Source organism: Apium graveolens, chromosome 11 (assembly GCF_009905375.1).
Source record: "Apium graveolens cultivar Ventura chromosome 11, ASM990537v1, whole genome shotgun sequence".
NCBI classification, from domain to species: Eukaryota; Viridiplantae; Streptophyta; class Magnoliopsida; order Apiales; family Apiaceae; genus Apium; species Apium graveolens.
In genome coordinates, this window is record NC_133657.1 from 178,779,996 (window position 1) to 178,799,223 (window position 19,228).

Below are 19,228 nucleotides of genomic sequence, written 5' to 3' on the forward strand. Positions count from 1 at the left end.
TATGTTATTTTCTTGATTATTTATATTTTTTTCTATAATGATTTGTGCCATTAGTAGTATAGGTAAACAATTTGTTTTTAAAAAAGACAAATAAATTCTTACCGATATAAACCCATTTCTTACCGAGTATACCATTATAAAAATCTAGTAATTCCTACCATTTTGAAGCCATTTCCTACCACCTTCATATGACAGTAGGAAAAATATAGTAAAAAATATGTTTCCCGCATAATTTAAAGAAAATCTCACGTGGCAGTGTATGAGTCCCACTCTACATGGATGCTGACTGGGCATCTAACGTGGATGGGTCCCACTCCACGTTGGCCTGTGAGTCATTGCCACGTGGCTGTCCAAGTAAGCACGCATGGCCTAAGTTGACCATGGGAATATTAATTTTCCACCAATGACATTTCCAACTTAGAAATTTCCTATCATTCTTAATCGGTGGAAAATGAGTCATTTTTTTATCGAGTTAGGGTCATTTCCTACCGATTCAGTGGTAGTAAAAACTTTTCTTTCTTGTAATGTAATGTACTTCTAATATAGAACCACTTTAAACCTTTTCATTAAATTTTAATGATTTTTTAAATAAAAATGGTGTAATTTCATTTTTTAACTTGGTAATTTAAATTTATAATTATATATGATGGAAAATGAAATAAATTATATATATTATATTATTTAAAAAATGGTTATCAACGAAATTCTATATAACAATATAAGAGAGTTATCCATGAATTGATACCCTAGATATGTCCGGTTGGATGACAGTAAAATGAAAATTTCCTTTTTATTTAACCATCATTAATTTTTATGACTTTTTTCATAATTAATAAGAATTTGTTGGTTTATTAAGCGAAAAAAAACAGTTGAATGGTTATTTTACAAAAACATGACAAGTTCGTTACCTTTTTGGCTAATAGCTCATAAAATTAAATACACCACTATTAGTAAAGTTTTATTTGTAGTGAAAAATACTTTGCCCTATTCCGTTTACACTTTGGAGTCCATCGAGCCCATCAAACAAGCCAATATAAAAGGATAACGTAAAAGAAAGATCAAAGCAATATCATGGCCGCGGTGAAACGTAAAAGAGAGACGAGAAGGAGCTGCCTGAACAAGTGTTGGAATAATCTTAAATTTAGTTATTAATTATTTATTTATTTAATTATTAGATATTTAGCAATAGATTAATTATTAGAGAAGAATATTATTTTAGAATTGTTTAGTAGTGGGGTAGTGGAGTTATGGAGTAAATTATGGACATGTAATTTTCCCATTAATTAGTAGTGGTTAGTTTTAGTAATACTTAGTTTTAATATGTTTGTAAAGCCTATATAATGGCTAGTTTACCTTGAATTTTAGAAGAAGAATAAAAGCAAGAAATATAGCAGTACAAGTTCTCTTCAAAAATGTAGGTGTCTTCTTTTTTCTCTAAGTTTTTCAACATGGCATCAGAGCTATATGTTATAAGGCTTGTGAGACTCTTATAAAAATACATACATTTATATATATATATATATATATATTAAGTATTTATCTGAGATTTCAAATGGTATTAAAAATTTCTCCATATATATTTAGTGAAATATCAAGATGAAATGGTACGTGGAAAAGGAAAGAGAAGCAAGAATAAAAATGAAGGAGGAACATGAGCGGGGGAAATAATGAGAAAGATATCATGGCTCAAGAGGCCATGAAAGAAATTTTATTTTAGAGTTGTGGAGAGAATGTGCTCCAAAGTGTTTTTGGAGAGAAAGTGCTCCAAAGTGTTTTTGATGAGATAGTGCATCAAAATTGATGGTGGTGAGAAGTGCATTACAGGCGAAGAGAAAGTGCTTCGTAAATTTAAGATTATGGGGGTGAATGTTGGAATAATCTTAAATTTAGTTATTAATTATTTATTTATTTAATTATTAGATATTTAGCAATAGATTAATTATTAGAGAAAAATATTATTTTAGAATTGTTTAGTAGTGGGGTAGTGGAGTTATGGAGTAAATTATGGACATGTAATTTACCCATTAATTAGTAGTGGTTAGTTTTAGTAATACTTAGTTTTAATATGTTTGTAAAGCCTATATAATGGCTAGTTTACCTTGAGTTTTAGGAGAGGAAAAGAAAACAAGAAATATAGCAGTACATGTAGGTGTCTTTTTTCTCTAAGTTTTTCAACAACAAGTACTTCGATACGAGATATTTACGCGACTCCCAGTCAAGTCATTGGTACGCTGCAGATTTGTTTGTAAATCTTGGCTCTCAATCTTATCCGATCCTAAATTCGCATCAGAACACTACAATAGCTGCAGCATGCAAAACCCTAGCGACTATGACTACCTCGTAGCTCATAAACACAGTACTGGACTCGTTATTGTCTCCCGAAGCAGAGAAACATGTGTACTCCGTCCAGTTAATAACAATTTGATGGATTTGATTGGTTCTATAAATGGCCTACCTTGTCTCGGTCATCAAGACAAGTTGTGGTTATGGAATCCCGCTATTCATCAATCGAAGGAACTCGCGCTATGGTCTCGTACCTGTTGGGATAAATATGGATTTGGTTTTGATCCTGTAAGCAATGATTACAAGGTGGTAGTATTAGTATACCAAGAGTCGGATCGTCAAATGAGCTCTGCTTTTGTTTACTCCTCCAATTCTGAAACATGGACCCGTCTACATGTTCCTAAGTATGTTTATCCTTGTGACGATGTTTCTCTTGCTCTCACAGAACCGTTCTGTCCAAGTAGTATTGTCAAGGATTGTCCTTAGTGGACATCGTTATTCTCACATTTGTCGGTAACCTTGACTACCCTCAAGTTTGAAACCAGAACGAATGAATTCAAATATTTGCCGGATTTTGAGTGTAGCATTGGGAAGAGTACTATACTAGTGGATATGATGGATTGTCCTAGTTTAATGAAATATGAAAACTGCTATCAAACTATTAATAGGACAAAATTGCACTATTCATACCTCAGTTATTTTGTTTTTGCAGTTTAGTGGCTCAAACAAAAAATATGCCAATTGCTTGGCTAAAAAAATCTTTTTAAACCAATTAAAGGCCTCATGGCAACTTCCGTCTTATTAAACTAACGCCGTTTGGGTTACTTTTAGAAAGTACAGTCTGGAAAAGGGTGTTTAAGTAAACTGTCTTCTATTACAATATCTTTTTATCATTTTTCTTCCTTCATCCTCAATTCCCTCCAAAATTATAATCGTACTGTACAACCCTACCAAAATTCAAGTGAGGAGTAAGATCAATGGCTTGGTATCGAAGGCTGAAGGAAGATGCAGATGCTTATAAACCCAGAGAAAGCCCCGTTTATATAGGTACATCTTTGCCTAAACTTGTATTTACATTGCTCTGTTTAATTTTGGGGATAATGTGAAAGATGTTGTTATTGTTTACATGCATGTTAATTTATAGTATTTTCCTTTCAATCGAACTGCTTATGTTAAGTCTAAATAATATTTTGTTACTTGAAAGTTAGGGTGTTTACAATTAGGTTTAAAATCCATTTGTTGATTGGAATGATGTTGCTTTATTTCTGCTCTGTACTTGCAATTTACTTTAATGTTAAATTTAGAGGAATTTTGATAAAATTGCAGATGTCGATTATTTTACAATTAAATTGGTACATGGTGGAGAGATGCAGTATAATCCTAAGAATTATGTAAATGGGCGTGTGGATTATATTGACCACTGTAATGCTGATCAAATGAGTCTTATAGAATTAACTTCCATGCTGAAAGAAGTAGATGAGTTTGGAGGATTTCATACCTTTTGGTATAGGTTGCCCAATACTGCAATGGAGTCAGGGTGTTTTCAGTTGGAGAGTGATGATGATGTAGTGGTCATGTGTGAACTGCTAGTAAATAGGAGTCTTGAATTAGATAGGTATATAGAGGTTTTTACAAAAGTCATTCCCCCTATTTCTACCTCTTAAATTGAAAAAAACATAGAGGTTCAGACTGATGAAAACATAGGAATGTTTGATGTACCCATATTTGATGAAAACTACTATAAGGAATATGAGGGTGATGGTGATGGGAGTGATGTTAGTGAAGAGAGCTTCCACTCTGACCATTCAAATAAGGATGAGAGTGATGATGACCTATTGTTTGATACAAACATTGATGAGGATGAGAATAGTACAAGGAGATTTGATGTTGATACTGAGATGGGGAATGAGAGTGATCATTCCAGTATATATGCTGGTTCTGATGAGGAGAGAATGACAGCCAACAGCACGGATGAGGATGAAACTAACTATCATGTTTTTAATGAGGATGCAGATATGATCAATCCTGTCTTCCAACTGGGAATGTGTTTCAGAAGTTCAAGAATTTTTAGAGATGCAGTTAAAAAACAGGCAATTCTTGATAGGAGGCCCATAATGAACTGCAGAAATTTTGGCAAGAAGGTACAATATGTGTGTGAGCCTCCATGCCAATGGAAGATATATGCATCTCCACTGCATAAAGGCTCTGCAACTTATCAAATAAAGACTTATGTGAGGAAGCACAGTTGTATGCCAACCTTCTATCAGAAGCAAATAAACTCCAGATGGCTAGCTGATTACTATGAAACAGAGATTAGAATGAATCCTAGTTGGCCAATTAGTGCATTTCATAAAAAAATTATGAATGATTTGAAGTGTCATGTAAGTAAACATGCAGTTTACAGAGCAAAGGTGAGGGCTTTGAAGAAGATAAATGGCACACATGAAGAGCAGTATGCAGACCTTTGGAAGTATGGTCATGAATTGAAAAAGGTCTTCCTGAGAGCACTGTTAAGATTTTAATAGAAAACCCTGAACCTGATGAAATTAGTGGAAGATTCTTAAGGTTTTACTTGTGTTTAGGACCACTAAAAAAGGCTTTCAAAAACCACTGCAGAAAAATTGTTGGACTTGATGGATGCCACCTGAAAGGACCCTTTGGTGGCATTCTTTTGTCAGCTGTTGGTGTGGATCCAAATGATGGTATGTATCCAGTTGCATGGGCAATTGTTGAGAGTGAGACATCTGATTCATGGACTTGGTTCCTACAGTTTTTATGCCAGGACCTGCAAATTCTTGTGGATAAGGAATGGACTTTTATATCTGATAGACAAAAGGTATAATGTACTACATTATTGCATGATTGTTTTATTATTGCACTATTTCCTACATTCATGACTGTTTTATATGCATTTTTTGTAGGGCTTAATAAATGCATTAGAAGCCATTGTGCCTCAAGCAGAGCACAGGTTTTGTGTAATGCACTTATTCCAGAACATGCATAAGGAGTATAAAGGCCTTGCTTTGAGGCATTTACTATGGAAAGCTGCTAGGGCCACTACCATGTGGGAGTTCAACCTGCACATGAACCAAATGAAGGAGGTAGTCATCTAATTTGTTATAATTGGGAGTTGTATTTCCATTTATAATTGTATGAACCAATTGTATGTGCAGCTGTCACCTAATTGCTATGATTGGCTTATGCAAAAACCAAGGGAGCAGTGGTCTAGGTCAGCATTTAGGACCACATCCCACAGTGATATGTTTGTTAACAATCACTGTGAGGTATTCAATAGTAGTTTAAGCAAGCTGAGGGACCTCCCAATCATTACTCTATTTAGAGAGTTGCATAAAGCCATTATGAAGAGGATCCAGATTAGGAGAGACAAAGTGGCAAATGCAAATGTTATAATTTGCCCAAGTGCTCAGAAGAAATTGACAAAGTATGTTCCAAAAGTTGCCCTAATGTCAATGTCCATAATGCATGTTGTTTATGTCTTCATTTTAACTTGTGAAAATTATATACAGGTCTATTCATTATGCTGGAAATTGTGTGGTGACATGGTCTGGAGGTTCTGCATACAGTGTTACTTGCACTGATGGGGGGCATGAGTTGGTGGTGGATTTGGTGAAGAGGACCTGTTCCTGCAGGAAGTGGGATCTCACAGGCCTTCCTTGCTATCATGCATGTGCATGTATAGCACTAAGGAATGAGCCTTGGGAGAATTATATTCATGACTGTTACAAGAAGGATACCTATCTTCAGCTATATGGCAACACTTTAGAACCAATTGTTGGTCCTGAATTCTGGGAAGAAACCCCAGAACCAAAGCCACTGCCTCCGGCTGTTAAGATACCTACAGGAAGACCCAAAAAGAAAAGGAACAAAAAGAATGATGTTCCTGCAGACACTACAAAGCTGAAGAGGACTAATACCAAAGTGCATTGCACATACTGTAAGGCTGCTGGTCATAATCAGAGAAGTTGTACAGCCAAGGTATGATGCATAAATCCAAAGTTGGTTATAATCAAACATTTTGTGTTGTTAGGTCATGTATTTATGGTATGTGGTATTGTTGCAGAAATCCGATGAGGCAACAACGGCTGCAGCAGAAGGGAGAGACATTCCAGTTGGAAAATCCAAAGTCAAGTGCAAGAATTGCAGCAAGGAAGGCCATAATTCAAGGACATGCAAAGTCAAGAAAACTCCACCTAACCGGTCTAGGCCAGAAACAAATGAGAGTGCCTCAACAAGTCAAGCTGCTCAACAAGATCCAAATGATGGGCAAGTTACTCAACAAGATCCAACAGATGGGGATGCTCAGAGGCCAAAGAGGAAGAGAGTCTCTCAGAAGACAGATGCTGGTGCAAAGTGTTAGGGCGAAATCACGCACTAATATTCACGCAAGTATACGCGTTCGCAAGTAATATAGAATACTTTCTAGTTCGTTCCCTCAGAGACTCAGACTAAGTTATTGTCTAATTAAACTCACTCACCAATGTATGATTACTTCTCAATGTTAAGATAACACTTAAAATTGTTGATTAAATATTAATTATAATTAACTACTTAATTAACCACTTAACTAACACTTCAATTTATCAATAATAAAACACTCATGAGATCACAACTTCATTATTACTTCCTTCTATAGCCATTGTTATTACCTTTAGCATGTGACAGTGATGATATTAATCGAATAACACGAAACTGATAAAAGCCAACTTTCATTGTACTAATACCATTCTACCAAGCATCCACAATTAAGATAGAAGTTGAATAGTCATCAATTATGTTGAGTTCCTATATGTCTACAGAAATTGACAACACAACGATTTAAGCACAAGTTATTCCTTTTGATTACATAAGGCAAATAAAACTGTTAGAGTTACCCACTAATCATGCACAACGTACATGAACCTATGCTAGCATGGCAAGTTCTAAATCTCAAGATCCACCGTCGCTTCACAAAAGATTAACACCCTATCTTATATGTTCACGACGCACATAAGACGAATACGCACAACCAATACTAGATATCATGCAATCATCACACACTAAAGTATTAAACAATTAACTAAAGAATTTCATAATAAATCCGTTGCAACCCCATGATCACGATTAGCCCATAATAGAACTTATCGCCATCATGGGTTCATATGAAATCATGATAAACGACACAAGAAAATAATAACTAAACTAATTATATTAAAACAGAGTACGTCACAAGAGTAAATAAGTCAAAGCAAGAAAACTAGCATCCAACGTTACAACGAAACAAGAATCACAAGAATATATGCTTCCTCTTCGTTGCGGTGTGCTAAATCGGTCTTCTTCCTTATCTCCTTCGCTTCTTGCGCAAAACACAATCTAAAACATAATCTCTTTCATCTCCTCTATGAAAACGTCTCAAATCTACTTATATAATAGTCCCATAAAACTCAGATTACATAGAAGTTGGAAGCCAAACAGAAGTAGAAGTCTAAAATAATTCAGCTTTTTCCCCGACCCTGCGCGGCCGCTCAGCATTTCTGCGCGGGCGCGCAAGGCTGCTGCGCGGCCGCTCAGCATTGCTGCGCGGGCGCGCAGGACCCTACTGGAAAAATTCCAGGTTTGCTCCATTTCTTCGCCGTAATCTGCCCGTTCTTTTCCTCTCGCAATGGTGAACACATGCCAAGGCTTATTCTTGATGATTCCTCCTCCGAAATGTAATAATACCCTGAAATGCATAAACACTAGAAAAACGCATCAAATACACAAAATACTTTATTTCAAGACACCAATTTAAGCCATTTTAAGACGTTCTAAGTGGTATAAAATGCCACTTATCACACCCCCAAACTTAAATCGATGCTTGTCCTCAAGCGTCACAGACTCAAAACAACTAAAAATATGCATGAATGCAATCTATATGAAAATGCAACGATCCCCCTTACTACAATTAACCAACCAAATTGTCACGTCTCAACGAATGCAGTTAGACACTAAAGATCAATAAACTCATGCAAACGGACATACAGCCAGAAACGTGGTGTGTGCAAATGCTTAACAGATATGCTTCGGAACTAGACCAATTACTATGACTAGACTATCCTCAAGGCAATCCTACGATTATACAAAGAATAAAAATTCTAGGCACAAAGTGATATACAACACTACAAGAACTTTGGAGCTTACTACGGAATCGTGCTTTTTATTTACAACTCAAATGCTTATTTGACAGTGCAATGAGTGAGGTCCACAAAAGACTTATACAATGGTATCCATGTAACAAGCGTTAGGTTAGCAGATCCCAGACTCTAAAAGCCTTAGGTCACTAGGCACAAAGTCCCCTAAGAACTTAATAACTCGAATACCAAAGAACCCACTCTTAATCAATTATGCATTTTTTTTTTCTCTGAACAAGTGCGTTTCGCTCCATCTTGCTCAACCCTAGACTACTCGCATAACATGCGAGCCGGCTACTAGCCATTTGACGCCTAGCCACAACTAGCAACAAATTCCATTTTTACTCCATTTTTTTTTCTTTTTCATGCCTTTACCACTAAGAACCTATTATCAAATTCTAAGCATAATAAATAGATTATCCTCGAAAATAATCAGATCATAACAACAATCTAGCCCTTAAGCATTCTCTAAGACTTAGTGAAAATACAAGTGCTTCTAGCATGCATATCAACCTACACAACTTAATAACACTTTAATGCTATCACTACACTCGCATCAATATCACAATTCAGTCGATAAATCATTGCAAAAGGGATCATGGTATATGCATGAGCTATATGATATGACAAACAAATAAAGCTATATAAAAAAAACTATATGGCAAAAATTATGCAACTATATGAACTAACTATCATGAATATGCAGCTATATGACACACACAAAATATTCCTTAACTACCACCCCCAAACTTAAAATCTTCACTGTCCCCAGTGAAGGTAGTAGAAAGGAACACAGGGTATACCTACTCGGAGTCATCATCATCATCACCCTCAGTGGGTGGAGTATCAGGCGGCGGGTATGCAGAGTCCTCACCAAAAACTGGCCACTGGATATCAGCTCCAAGGCCTCGAAAAGCAGTCCCTAACGCAAGGGTGAGCTCCTGAGCAAACCTGCTATGCGTCTCATACATGGCATCCATCCGCCGTGAAAGCCTCCTATACTGGGCATCACCCATCCCAGCACCCTCCTGAGCTCTCGAAGAACCAGCCTCACCACGCCCTGGCCTAGCCATAGTAGCACCTCGTGCTGGACGCCCTCCTGAAAGTCGATAACCCAGCCCATGCTCCTCAGGCTCACCACCGGTCCACTCCTGCATCCCATTCAGAGTGCCAGAATCTATCGGAGCTGCTGGCAACTGCAACTGCTCATGAGTCGGCCAGTTCACTCCTACTGCTCGGCATAGCTTCGTAACCGTGGATGCATAAGGGATGTTCATATGCTTTGCTCCCCTCAAAAACTTCAGAATTCCTTGGTAGATAAACTCACCAAGGTCCACATAGTATTCCTCATTCAGAATTCCCCATAACAACTGTGCTCTCTCAACTGTGACCTCGTGTGCATGTGAAGAAGGCAAAATATTAGCACATATAAATGCATTCCATGCACGGGCATACCTGTTCATGGCGATCGCCGGAAAGTGACGATACTCATTATTGGCTGGACTGCGGTTCCAAACTGTGCCCGGTCGACAGAGAGTCGCACAAATAAAATCCAAGTCAAAATCCTCAGCAGTCTTTTCATTCCAGTTCTCCTCCTCGGGCTTCCTCTCTCGCTGTCCAATCACACGGCGAATCGCCGCAGGATGATAATCAACCGTCAGCCCACGAACTACAGAAAACCCATTCTTTTCAGCCTTCGCGTTCACGTAGAACTCGCGAACAACACTCATCGGTACTGCTTCGGGTGACTCACAAAAAGCTATCTACCCCTTCTCTGCAATCATGGGCAACAACTCACCATCCCTCCCTGATGGTAAAAACCCCCTCTCCTTCAGAATCGGCTTCCCCAACAGCCTAGTGTACTCCTCCTCCGCAGCTCTGTCAGTTAACCGAGGCCTTGCAGCAGTACCCCTTGATGAATCAGCAGTAGGAACTGTGCTGCTACTGTCAATAGTGCGTGCTCTCTTGGGTGCCATTGATTTGTGAATAAAAGTGTGTAAGAACTGATTTTTGATGTTTATGAGAGGGTTTAAGTGTAGGAAGTTTGTGGGAGATATGTAGGATAGGTGTATGTATATATAGTGTGTGGAGTAGGTTAAATTAGATTAGGAGTGGGGTTGAGGGATAAAATCATGGGGTAATGGGAAAAGAATTCGTGGGTTTATGGGCTGTGATGGGTTTTTGTGTTTTTGTTTTTTGTTTTGTTTTGTTTTTTTTTTTCTGAACTGTAAAAAAAATTTTCTGGAACTCGACCCCTGCGCGGCCGCTCAGCATTTCTGCGCGGGCGCGCAGCAAGCTGCGCGGCCGCTCAGCATAGCTGCGCGGGCGCGCAAAGGGTCTCTGGAAAAAAAAAATTCAGCCCTTTTTTTCTGATTTTTTTGTGTTTTTGGATAGGTTATTAACTTCTAAGGGATCCTGTAACAACAATTCATGGGTTGCCTCCCACGCAGCGCTTTCTTTTTCGTCATTAGCTTGACGTTCCGTACCTTTCTCAAGTAGTCAACAAAATGGCACTAACCACCTCTCGGTTTGCCATGTCCCCATAATAATGCTTCAACCGCTGACCGTTAACCTTGAATGCTTGGTCCGAATCATTCTCAAAAATTTCCACCGCTCCATGTGGAAACACAGTTTTGACAATAAAAGGTCCAGACCACCTTGATTTCAACTTCCCAGGAAAAAGTCGGAGCCGAGAGTTGAATAACAGAACTTGTTGCCCTGGCACAAATAACTTAGGATGTAGCTTCCTATCGTGCCACCTCTTCACCTTTTCCTTATACATTTTGTTATTCTCGTACGCTTGAAGTCGAAATTCATCAAGTTCATTAAGCTGAAGCATTCTTTTCTTACCAGCTGCATCTAAATCCAGGTTCAATTTCTTCAATGCCCAGTAGGCCTTATGCTCAAGCTCCGCCGGTAGATGACATCCCTTACCGTACACCAACTGAAACGGTGACATCCCAAGTGGAGTTTTGTATGCTGTTCTGTAAGCCCAAACAGCTTCATCGAGCTTTAAAGACCAATCCTTCCTTGACGGACAAACAACCTTCTCTAGAATGCGCTTTATCTCTCTGTTAGACACTTCCGCTTGACCATTTGTTTGCGGATGATAGGCAGTAGCTACTCGATGATTCACATTATAACGCTGCATCATAGAAGTGAACTTACGGTTGCAAAAATGCGATCCTTCATCACTTATGATTACCCGAGGCGTTCCAAACCTTGTGAAGATTTGCTTATGAAGAAAATTTAGTACTACCTTTGCATCATTTGTTGGTAAAGCTTTAACTTCGACCCATTTTGATACATAATCGACTGCCAGCAAGATGTACTAATTATTGCAAGATGAGATAAAAGGCCCCATGAAATCTATTCCCCATACATCAAAGACCTCGACTTCAAGCATCACATTTAATGGCATCTCATCCTTCCTTGACAATTTTCCCACTCTTTGGCAACGATCACACCTTAAAACAAACTGATGAGCATCCTTGAACAAAGTAGGCCAGAAAAAACCTGCTTGCAGAATACGAGCTGCCGTCTTCTCACCTCCATAGTGTCCACCATAAACCGTGGAATGGCAGTCTCGTAATATCCCCTTCGTCTCACAGAACGGGATACATCTCCTGATGATCTGATCAGCTCCCTGTCTAAACAAATATGGTTCATCCCATATATACCACTTCACCTCATGCAGAAACTTCTTCTTTTGAGCGGATGTCAAATTAAGCGGCATTATATTGCTGACAAGATAGTTTACAATATCTGCAAACCATGGTTCTTCCTCCTGAATTGCAAACAACTGCTCATCCGGAAAAGATTCATTGATTAACGTCCTATCTTGTGAAGTAGAATCGGGATTCTCCAACCTAGAGAGATGGTCAGCTACTTGATTCTCGGTACCTTTTCTATCTTTGATCTCTAACTCAAATTCCTGAAGTAAAAGCACCCAACGAATGAGTCTCGGCTTCGAATCCTTCTTAGAAACCAGATAGCGAATAGCTGCATGATCAGTGAATACTGTTACTTTCGTACCAAACAGATAAGATCGAAATTTCTCAAAGCCAAAGACTATATCCAAAAGCTCTTTCTCAGTAGTGGTGTAGTTCAATTGGGCCCCATTTAAAGTCTTACTCGCATAGTAGACCACATGGAAGAGATTTTTCTTGCGCTGTCCCAGAACTGCACCTACCGTATAGTCACTCGCATCACACATCATCTCAAACGGTTCTGTCCAATCTGGTGCTGTAATAACTGGTGCCGTGATCAAACTCTCCTTGAGAGTCTCGAATGCTGCCAAACATTCATCATCAAATTTGAAAGGCACATCTTTCTCAAGTAAATTGCACAACGACTTAGATATCTTTGAAAAGTCCTTGATGAATCGCCGATAAAAACCCGCATGACCGAGAAAACTACGGATTCCTTTCACCGAATTAGGTGGGGGAAGATTTTCAATGACTCCCACCTTGGCCTTGTCCACCTCCAGACCTTTGCTAGAGATCTTATGCCCAAGGATAATGCCTTCACGCACCATAAAATGACATTTCTCCCAATTAAGCACCAAATTAGTTTCCACGCATCTTTTGAGTACGGCGCGCAGATTATTCAAACATTCATCATATGAGTGTCCAAAGACGGAGAAGTCATCCATGAACACTTCGACGTTATTTCCAATCATGTCAGAGAATATAGCCATCATACATCTCTGAAAGGTGGCCGGGGCGCCACATAACCCAAACGAAACTCTACGAAAAGCAAATGTGCCAAATGGACAAGTGAAGGTAGTCTTTTCCTGATCCTCTGGTGCAATACAAATCTGATTATACCCGGAATAACCATCCAGAAGACAAAAATACTCATGTCCCGCCAATCTGTCAAGCATTTGATCAATGAATGGGAGAGGGAAGTGATCCTTCCTTGTGGCTTTGTTCAATTTTCTATAATCCATGCATACTCTCCATCCTGTAACTGTTCGAGTAGGGATGAGCTCATTCTTTTCATTTGCGACCACAGTGATACCTCATTTCTTAGGTACACATTGCACGGGGCTCACCCACGAGCTGTCAGAAATAGGATAAATGATGCCTGCATCTAGCCATTTCAGAATTTCTTTCTTCACCACCTCCTTCATGATCGGGTTCAGTCTTCGCTGCTGTTCCACATTTGGCTTACTACCTTCCTCTAACAGAATTTTATGCATACAATATGAAGGACTTATCCCCTTGATGTCTGCTATGGTCCATCCTATAGCCGATTTGAATTCTCTCAAAATCCTTAAGAGCTTGTCTTCCTCACTACCTGAAAGGTCAGCTGAAATAATAACAGGTAACGTAGATGAATCACCTAAAAAAGCATACCTCAAGTGTTCAGGTAATGGTTTGAGCTCCAAGGTAGGTGCTTCCTCTATTGATGGTTTGAGCTTCCCTTCAGCATTCTTAAGGTCAAAAGTACCAAGAGATTCAAATGGTATGTTGAGCTTTCGCTTCCATGGAGAAGCGTTCAGATATTGTAATTGCTCGTTGCTATCTTCATCATCGCTGTCAAAATCCCCCACTAAGGCCTTTTCCAATGCATCAGACATTAGCATGTGATCGAGTTCCGAAGTAACTGCGGAATCAATCACATCCACTTTTAAACACTCCTCATCTTCTGTAGGGAATTTCATTGCCTTGAATACGTTGAAGGTCACATCCTGATCTTGGACCCGCATAGTAAGTTCCCCTTTTTGCACATCTATCAAGGTACGGCCAGTAGCCAAGAAAGGCCTCCCCAAGATTATGGGAATCTTCTTATCTTCCTCAAAATCCAGAATAATAAAATCTACAGGAAAGAAGATCTTATCCACCTTGACAAGCACATCCTCAACTATGCCCCTTGGGTAAGTAATGGAACGGTCCGCCAATTGTAGCGACATGTATGTGGGTTTTGGATCAGGCAGATCCAGCTTTTTAAAGATCGACAAGGGCATCAGATTAATGCTTGCTCCCAAATCACAAAGGCACTTGTCAAAAGTTAGATTGCCAATGGTGCAAGGAATGGTGAAGCTTCCTGGATCTTTCAGTTTTGGTGGTAACTTTTGCTGCAGAACAGCGCTGCATTCTTCCGTGAGAGCAACGGTTTCAAGGTCATCCAGTTTCACCTTCCTTGAAAGAATAGTCTTCATAAACTTCGCATAACTAGGCATTTGTTCCAGAGCCTCAGCGAAAGGTATATTGATGTGAAGTTTCTTGAACACCTCCAGAAACTTCCCGAACTGTCTATCCAGCTTTTATTGCTGCAATCTCTTAGGAAAAGGTGGTGGAGGATAGAGCTGTTTCTCCCCTGTATTAGCCTCAGGCAGAGTGTGTTCAACAGTAGTCTTCCTTGGTTCCGCCACTTTCTCCTTTTGCTTAGATTTTTCATTTCTAACTTCAGCTTCGACTTCTTTTGCCTTTTCAGCATCAGCTACTTTTCCAGACCTTAAGGTAATAGCTTTGACTTGCTCTTTAGCTTCCTTCCTGCCTAGTACTTCCGTGTCACTGGGAAGAGTGCCAGGTTGACGATTGAGCACTGCATTGGCTAATTGACCGATTTGATTTTCCAAGGTCTTGATAGAAACCGCCTGACTCTTGCACAACAGCTTAAGTTCCTCAAAATCAGCACTAGTAGGTGCAGCTGCACTTCCCAGTTGAGGATATGATTGCCTTGTAGCATACTGCTGTGGTTGCTGGAATCCAGGTGGGTTAAACTGTTTACTCACTCCTTGCTGATATGGTGGCTGAATAGCATTCTGATTATTCCCCCAGCTGAAATTTGGATGATTTCTGTTGTTAGGATGATAGGTTGCTGGCACAGGCTGTTGTTGTCACTGATAATTATTCACATACTGAACAGATTCGTTGACAAGAGAATACTGATCCGTAGCATGAGAACCTGCACAAAGCTCACAAACCATAGCTATTTGATTAACTCCATACGTAGCCAAAGAATCAACCTTCATTGATAGCGCTTGGAGCTGGGCTGCAATAGCGGTGGCTGCATCAACTTCCAGAATACCTGCTACCTTGCCTGACGTCATCCTCTGAGTTGGGTTTTGATGCTCATTTGCAGCCATCGTCTCGATAAGATTATACGCCTCAGTATAGCTTTTAGCCCATAAGGCGCCTCCAGCTGCTGCATCGAGCATGGGCCGAGATTGGGCCCCCAAACCATTATAAAAACCAGTGATTACCATCCAATTCGGCATTCCATGATGTGGACATTTTCTCAACATTTCCTTGTAGCGTTCCCAAGCCTCGCACATAGATTCTGTAGGTTGCTGCGCAAACTGAGTAAGAGCACTCCTCATAGCAGCAGTCTTTGCCATTGGATAAAACTTTACCAGAAACTTTTGCGCAAGATCTTGCCACGTAGTGATGGACCCAGCTGGTTCAGAATGTAACCAGTCTTTAGCCTTATCCCTCAGTGAGAATGGGAAAAGCCTCAACTTGATAGCCTCATCAGTCACACCATTATACTTAAAAGTGCTGCAGATCTCGACAAAATTCCTTATGTGCATGTTGGGGTCTTCAGTTGCCGCTCCTCCAAAAGAAACAGAATTCTGCACCATCTGAATAGTGCCCGGCTTGATTTCAAAGGTGTTAGCTTGAATAGCCGGATGAAGGATGCTTGACTGAATGTCATCAATTTTAGGCCGAGAAAAATCCATAAGAGCTGGATCAGCTTGAACAATACGATCTCCCATGTTTACTGGTTCTTTCTGCTCAGTTCCTGAATCCGAATCCTCAAAATCTAACTTCTCCGGAGTATCAAGAACTTCGTCTTTCTCCTCAGCTGTATCTAAGGTCCTCTTGCGAGCACGAGAACGAGTTTGCATAAACGCTTGCTAAAGTACCTGAAACACAACCGAAAAGAGTAATTAACTACTACGTCCTAATCACTGAGTCCTAATGACCAATGATGGTAAGTACATAAACTAAACAAATACGCCGAGTCCCCGGCAGCGGCGCCAAAAACTTGTTAGGGCGAAATCACGCACTAATATTCACGCAAGTATACGCGTTCGCAAGTAATATAGAATACTTTCTAGTTCGTTCCCTCAGAGACTCAGACTAAGTTATTGTCTAATTAAACTCACTCACCAATGTATGATTACTTCTTAATGTTAAGATAACACTTAAAATTGTTGATTAAATATTAACTATAATTAACTACTTAATTAACCACTTAACTAACACTTCAATTTATCAATAATAAAACACTCATGAGATCACAACTTCATTATTACTTCCTTCTATAGCCATTGTTATTACCTTTAGCATGTGACAGTGATGATATTAATCGAATAACACGAAACTGATAAAAGCCAACTTTCATTGTACTAATACCATTCTACCAAGCATCCACAATTAAGATAGAAGTTGAATAGTCATCAATTATGTTGAGTTCCTATATGTCTACAGAAATTGACAACACAACGATTTAAGCACAAGTTATTCCTTTTGATTACATAAGGCAAATAAAACTGTTAGAGTTACCCACTAATCATGCACAACGTACATGAACCTATGCTAGCATGGCAAGTTCTAAATCTCAAGATCCACCGTCGCTTCACAAAAGATTAACACCCTATCTTATATGTTCGCGACGCACATAAGACGAATATGCACAACCAATACTAGATATCATGCAATCATCACACACTAAAGTATTAAACAATTAACTAAAGAATTTCATAATAAATCCGTTGCAACCCCATGATCACGATTAGCCCATAATAGAACTTATCGCCATCATGGGTTCATATGAAATCATGATAAACGACACAAGAAAATAATAACTAAACTAATTATATTAAAACAGAGTACGTCACAAGAGTAAATAAGTCAAAGCAAGAAAACTAGCATCCAACGTTACAACGAAACAAGAATCACAAGAATATATGCTTCCTCTTCGTTGCGGTGTGCTAAATCGGTCTTCTTCCATATCTCCTTCGCTTCTTGCGCAAAACACAATCTAAAACATAATCTCTTTCATCTCCTCTATGAAAACGTCTCAAATCTACTTATATAATAGTCCCATAAAACTCAGATTACATAGAAGTTGGAAGCCAAACAGAAGTAGAAGTCTAAAATAATTCAGCTTTTTCCCCGACCCTGCGCGGCCGCTCAGCATTTCTGCGCGGGCGCGCAAGGCTGCTGCGCGGCCGCTCAGCATTGCTGCGCGGGCGCGCAGGACCCTACTGGAAAAATTCCAGGTTTGCTCCATTTCTTCGCCGTAATCTGCCCGTTCTTTTCCTCTCGCAATGGTGAACACATGCCAAGGCTTATTCTTGATGATTCCTCCTCCGAAATGCAACTAATACCCTGAAATGCATAAACACTAGAAAAACGCATCAAATACACAAAATACTTGATTTCAAGACACCAATTTAAGCCATTTTAAGACGTTCTAAGTGGTATAAAATGCCACTTATCACAAAGTGACATTGCTTAAACCTAAGAATGTACTATATGGTTCAACTGTTTGAGAATGTACTCATGGGTTCTTTTGTTAAACTTAAGATTGATGCATTTGGATTTTATATCAATTACTTTATGTAGTGGCTGCTACTTATGTTAAAACTATGAAGTATTTATCTAAGAATATTTGTGGTTCAAGTTCTTTTTTTATTTCGTTGTCCATTTCTGTACTTATGAGATATAGATCATGAGATATAGATGATTAAAAACCAGCAGTTATATAGATGATTGGCAAGGGTTGCATTTCATTAAAACCAAAAGTACACAATACAAAAGGGACACATTGCAAACTACATTCTAACTACCAAATACACAACCACAAACAGCACATTTACACCACATTTAAAGCAACCCAAAACATCATCTTCATTCATACATCATCTTCATTCAGCAACCTTTCCATTGGAGCTAAACCATGTGTGAAAGACATACAACAACAACAAAATACACAAACACTTCCACTTCCAAATTTCACACTTTGCATTCTTCAATTCCTCAGTGTAAACATTTCAAGCAGCCACAAACTCTAGGATATGATCATCTTCTCTCCTTCCTATGTGATTTTTCAACCCGTTAATCACCGCTATGCTGCGTGCATCAAACTCTGGCTCAGCCCAACGGAAGAAGTTGCAGCCACCAGTAGCACAAGTGAGGAACTTACGGCCCGGATTATAATCAGTCCACGAGGTCTTCTGCACAGCCCAATTGTTACAAAGGCATTGCTGATTCATATTAAAAACAGAGATGTATTGAACTGTAAGTAAAGAAAAAGTGCATAGGTCATAAGGAAGAAGGGGGTGGGTGTGTGGTTCAGTAAATAAAGGAAAATAGAGATGTTAGAATAATGTAAGGACATAAATACCCCCACGGCGTTAACTCCGTTTGAGTCCTGTACTCACGAGCCCTTTAATTGGTTTAAAAAGATTTTTTTAGCCAAGCAATTGGCATGTTTTTTGTTTGAGCCACTAAACTGCAAACACAAAATAACTGAGGTATGAATAGTGCAATTTTGTCCTATTAATAGTGTTGATATATATTCATTGGAGGAGGGAAGCGGTGTTTGGAGTAAGATGTACAATGTGGGGCCAATATCAAGTTATAGTGAAAATAAATGTATTATACAGGGTTTTAAGTACGGTGGTGAAATTGTTTTTCATAAAGATGGAATATTTACCTACTACGATCAAGAGACGGATACAATCAGCCATACTCCCGGTGGATATTCTGTTTTCTTAGGAAGCTGCTTTAGATATACACCAAGTATGTTTTTTCTTG

General features: G+C 39.1%; 2 protein-coding genes and 1 non-coding gene across 3 annotated transcripts; all 3 read left to right on the forward strand.

Annotated features, from left to right (window-relative positions):
• The first annotated feature begins 275 nt into the window (after positions 1-275).
• On the forward strand, positions 276-2,769 carry LOC141696192 (uncharacterized). The gene is made up of 2 exons (XM_074500372.1): positions 276-354; positions 2,291-2,769. The coding sequence occupies exons 1-2, from the start codon at positions 276-278 to the stop codon at positions 2,767-2,769; spliced, it is 558 nt and encodes a 185-aa protein (XP_074356473.1).
• Positions 2,770-3,989: 1,220 nt separating this feature from the next.
• Positions 3,990-6,661, forward strand: LOC141696193 (uncharacterized). Its single transcript, XM_074500373.1, has 6 exons — positions 3,990-4,792; positions 4,900-5,119; positions 5,205-5,384; positions 5,457-5,725; positions 5,811-6,279; positions 6,365-6,661. Exons 1-6 carry the CDS (start codon positions 3,990-3,992, stop codon positions 6,659-6,661), a joined length of 2,238 nt encoding a protein of 745 aa, XP_074356474.1.
• Positions 6,662-15,676: 9,015 nt separating this feature from the next.
• LOC141698897 (small nucleolar RNA R71) lies at positions 15,677-15,783 on the forward strand. Its single transcript, XR_012565394.1, has one exon. It is a non-coding gene; the product is annotated as a small nucleolar RNA R71 (small nucleolar RNA).
• The last annotated feature ends 3,445 nt before the right edge of the window (positions 15,784-19,228 follow it).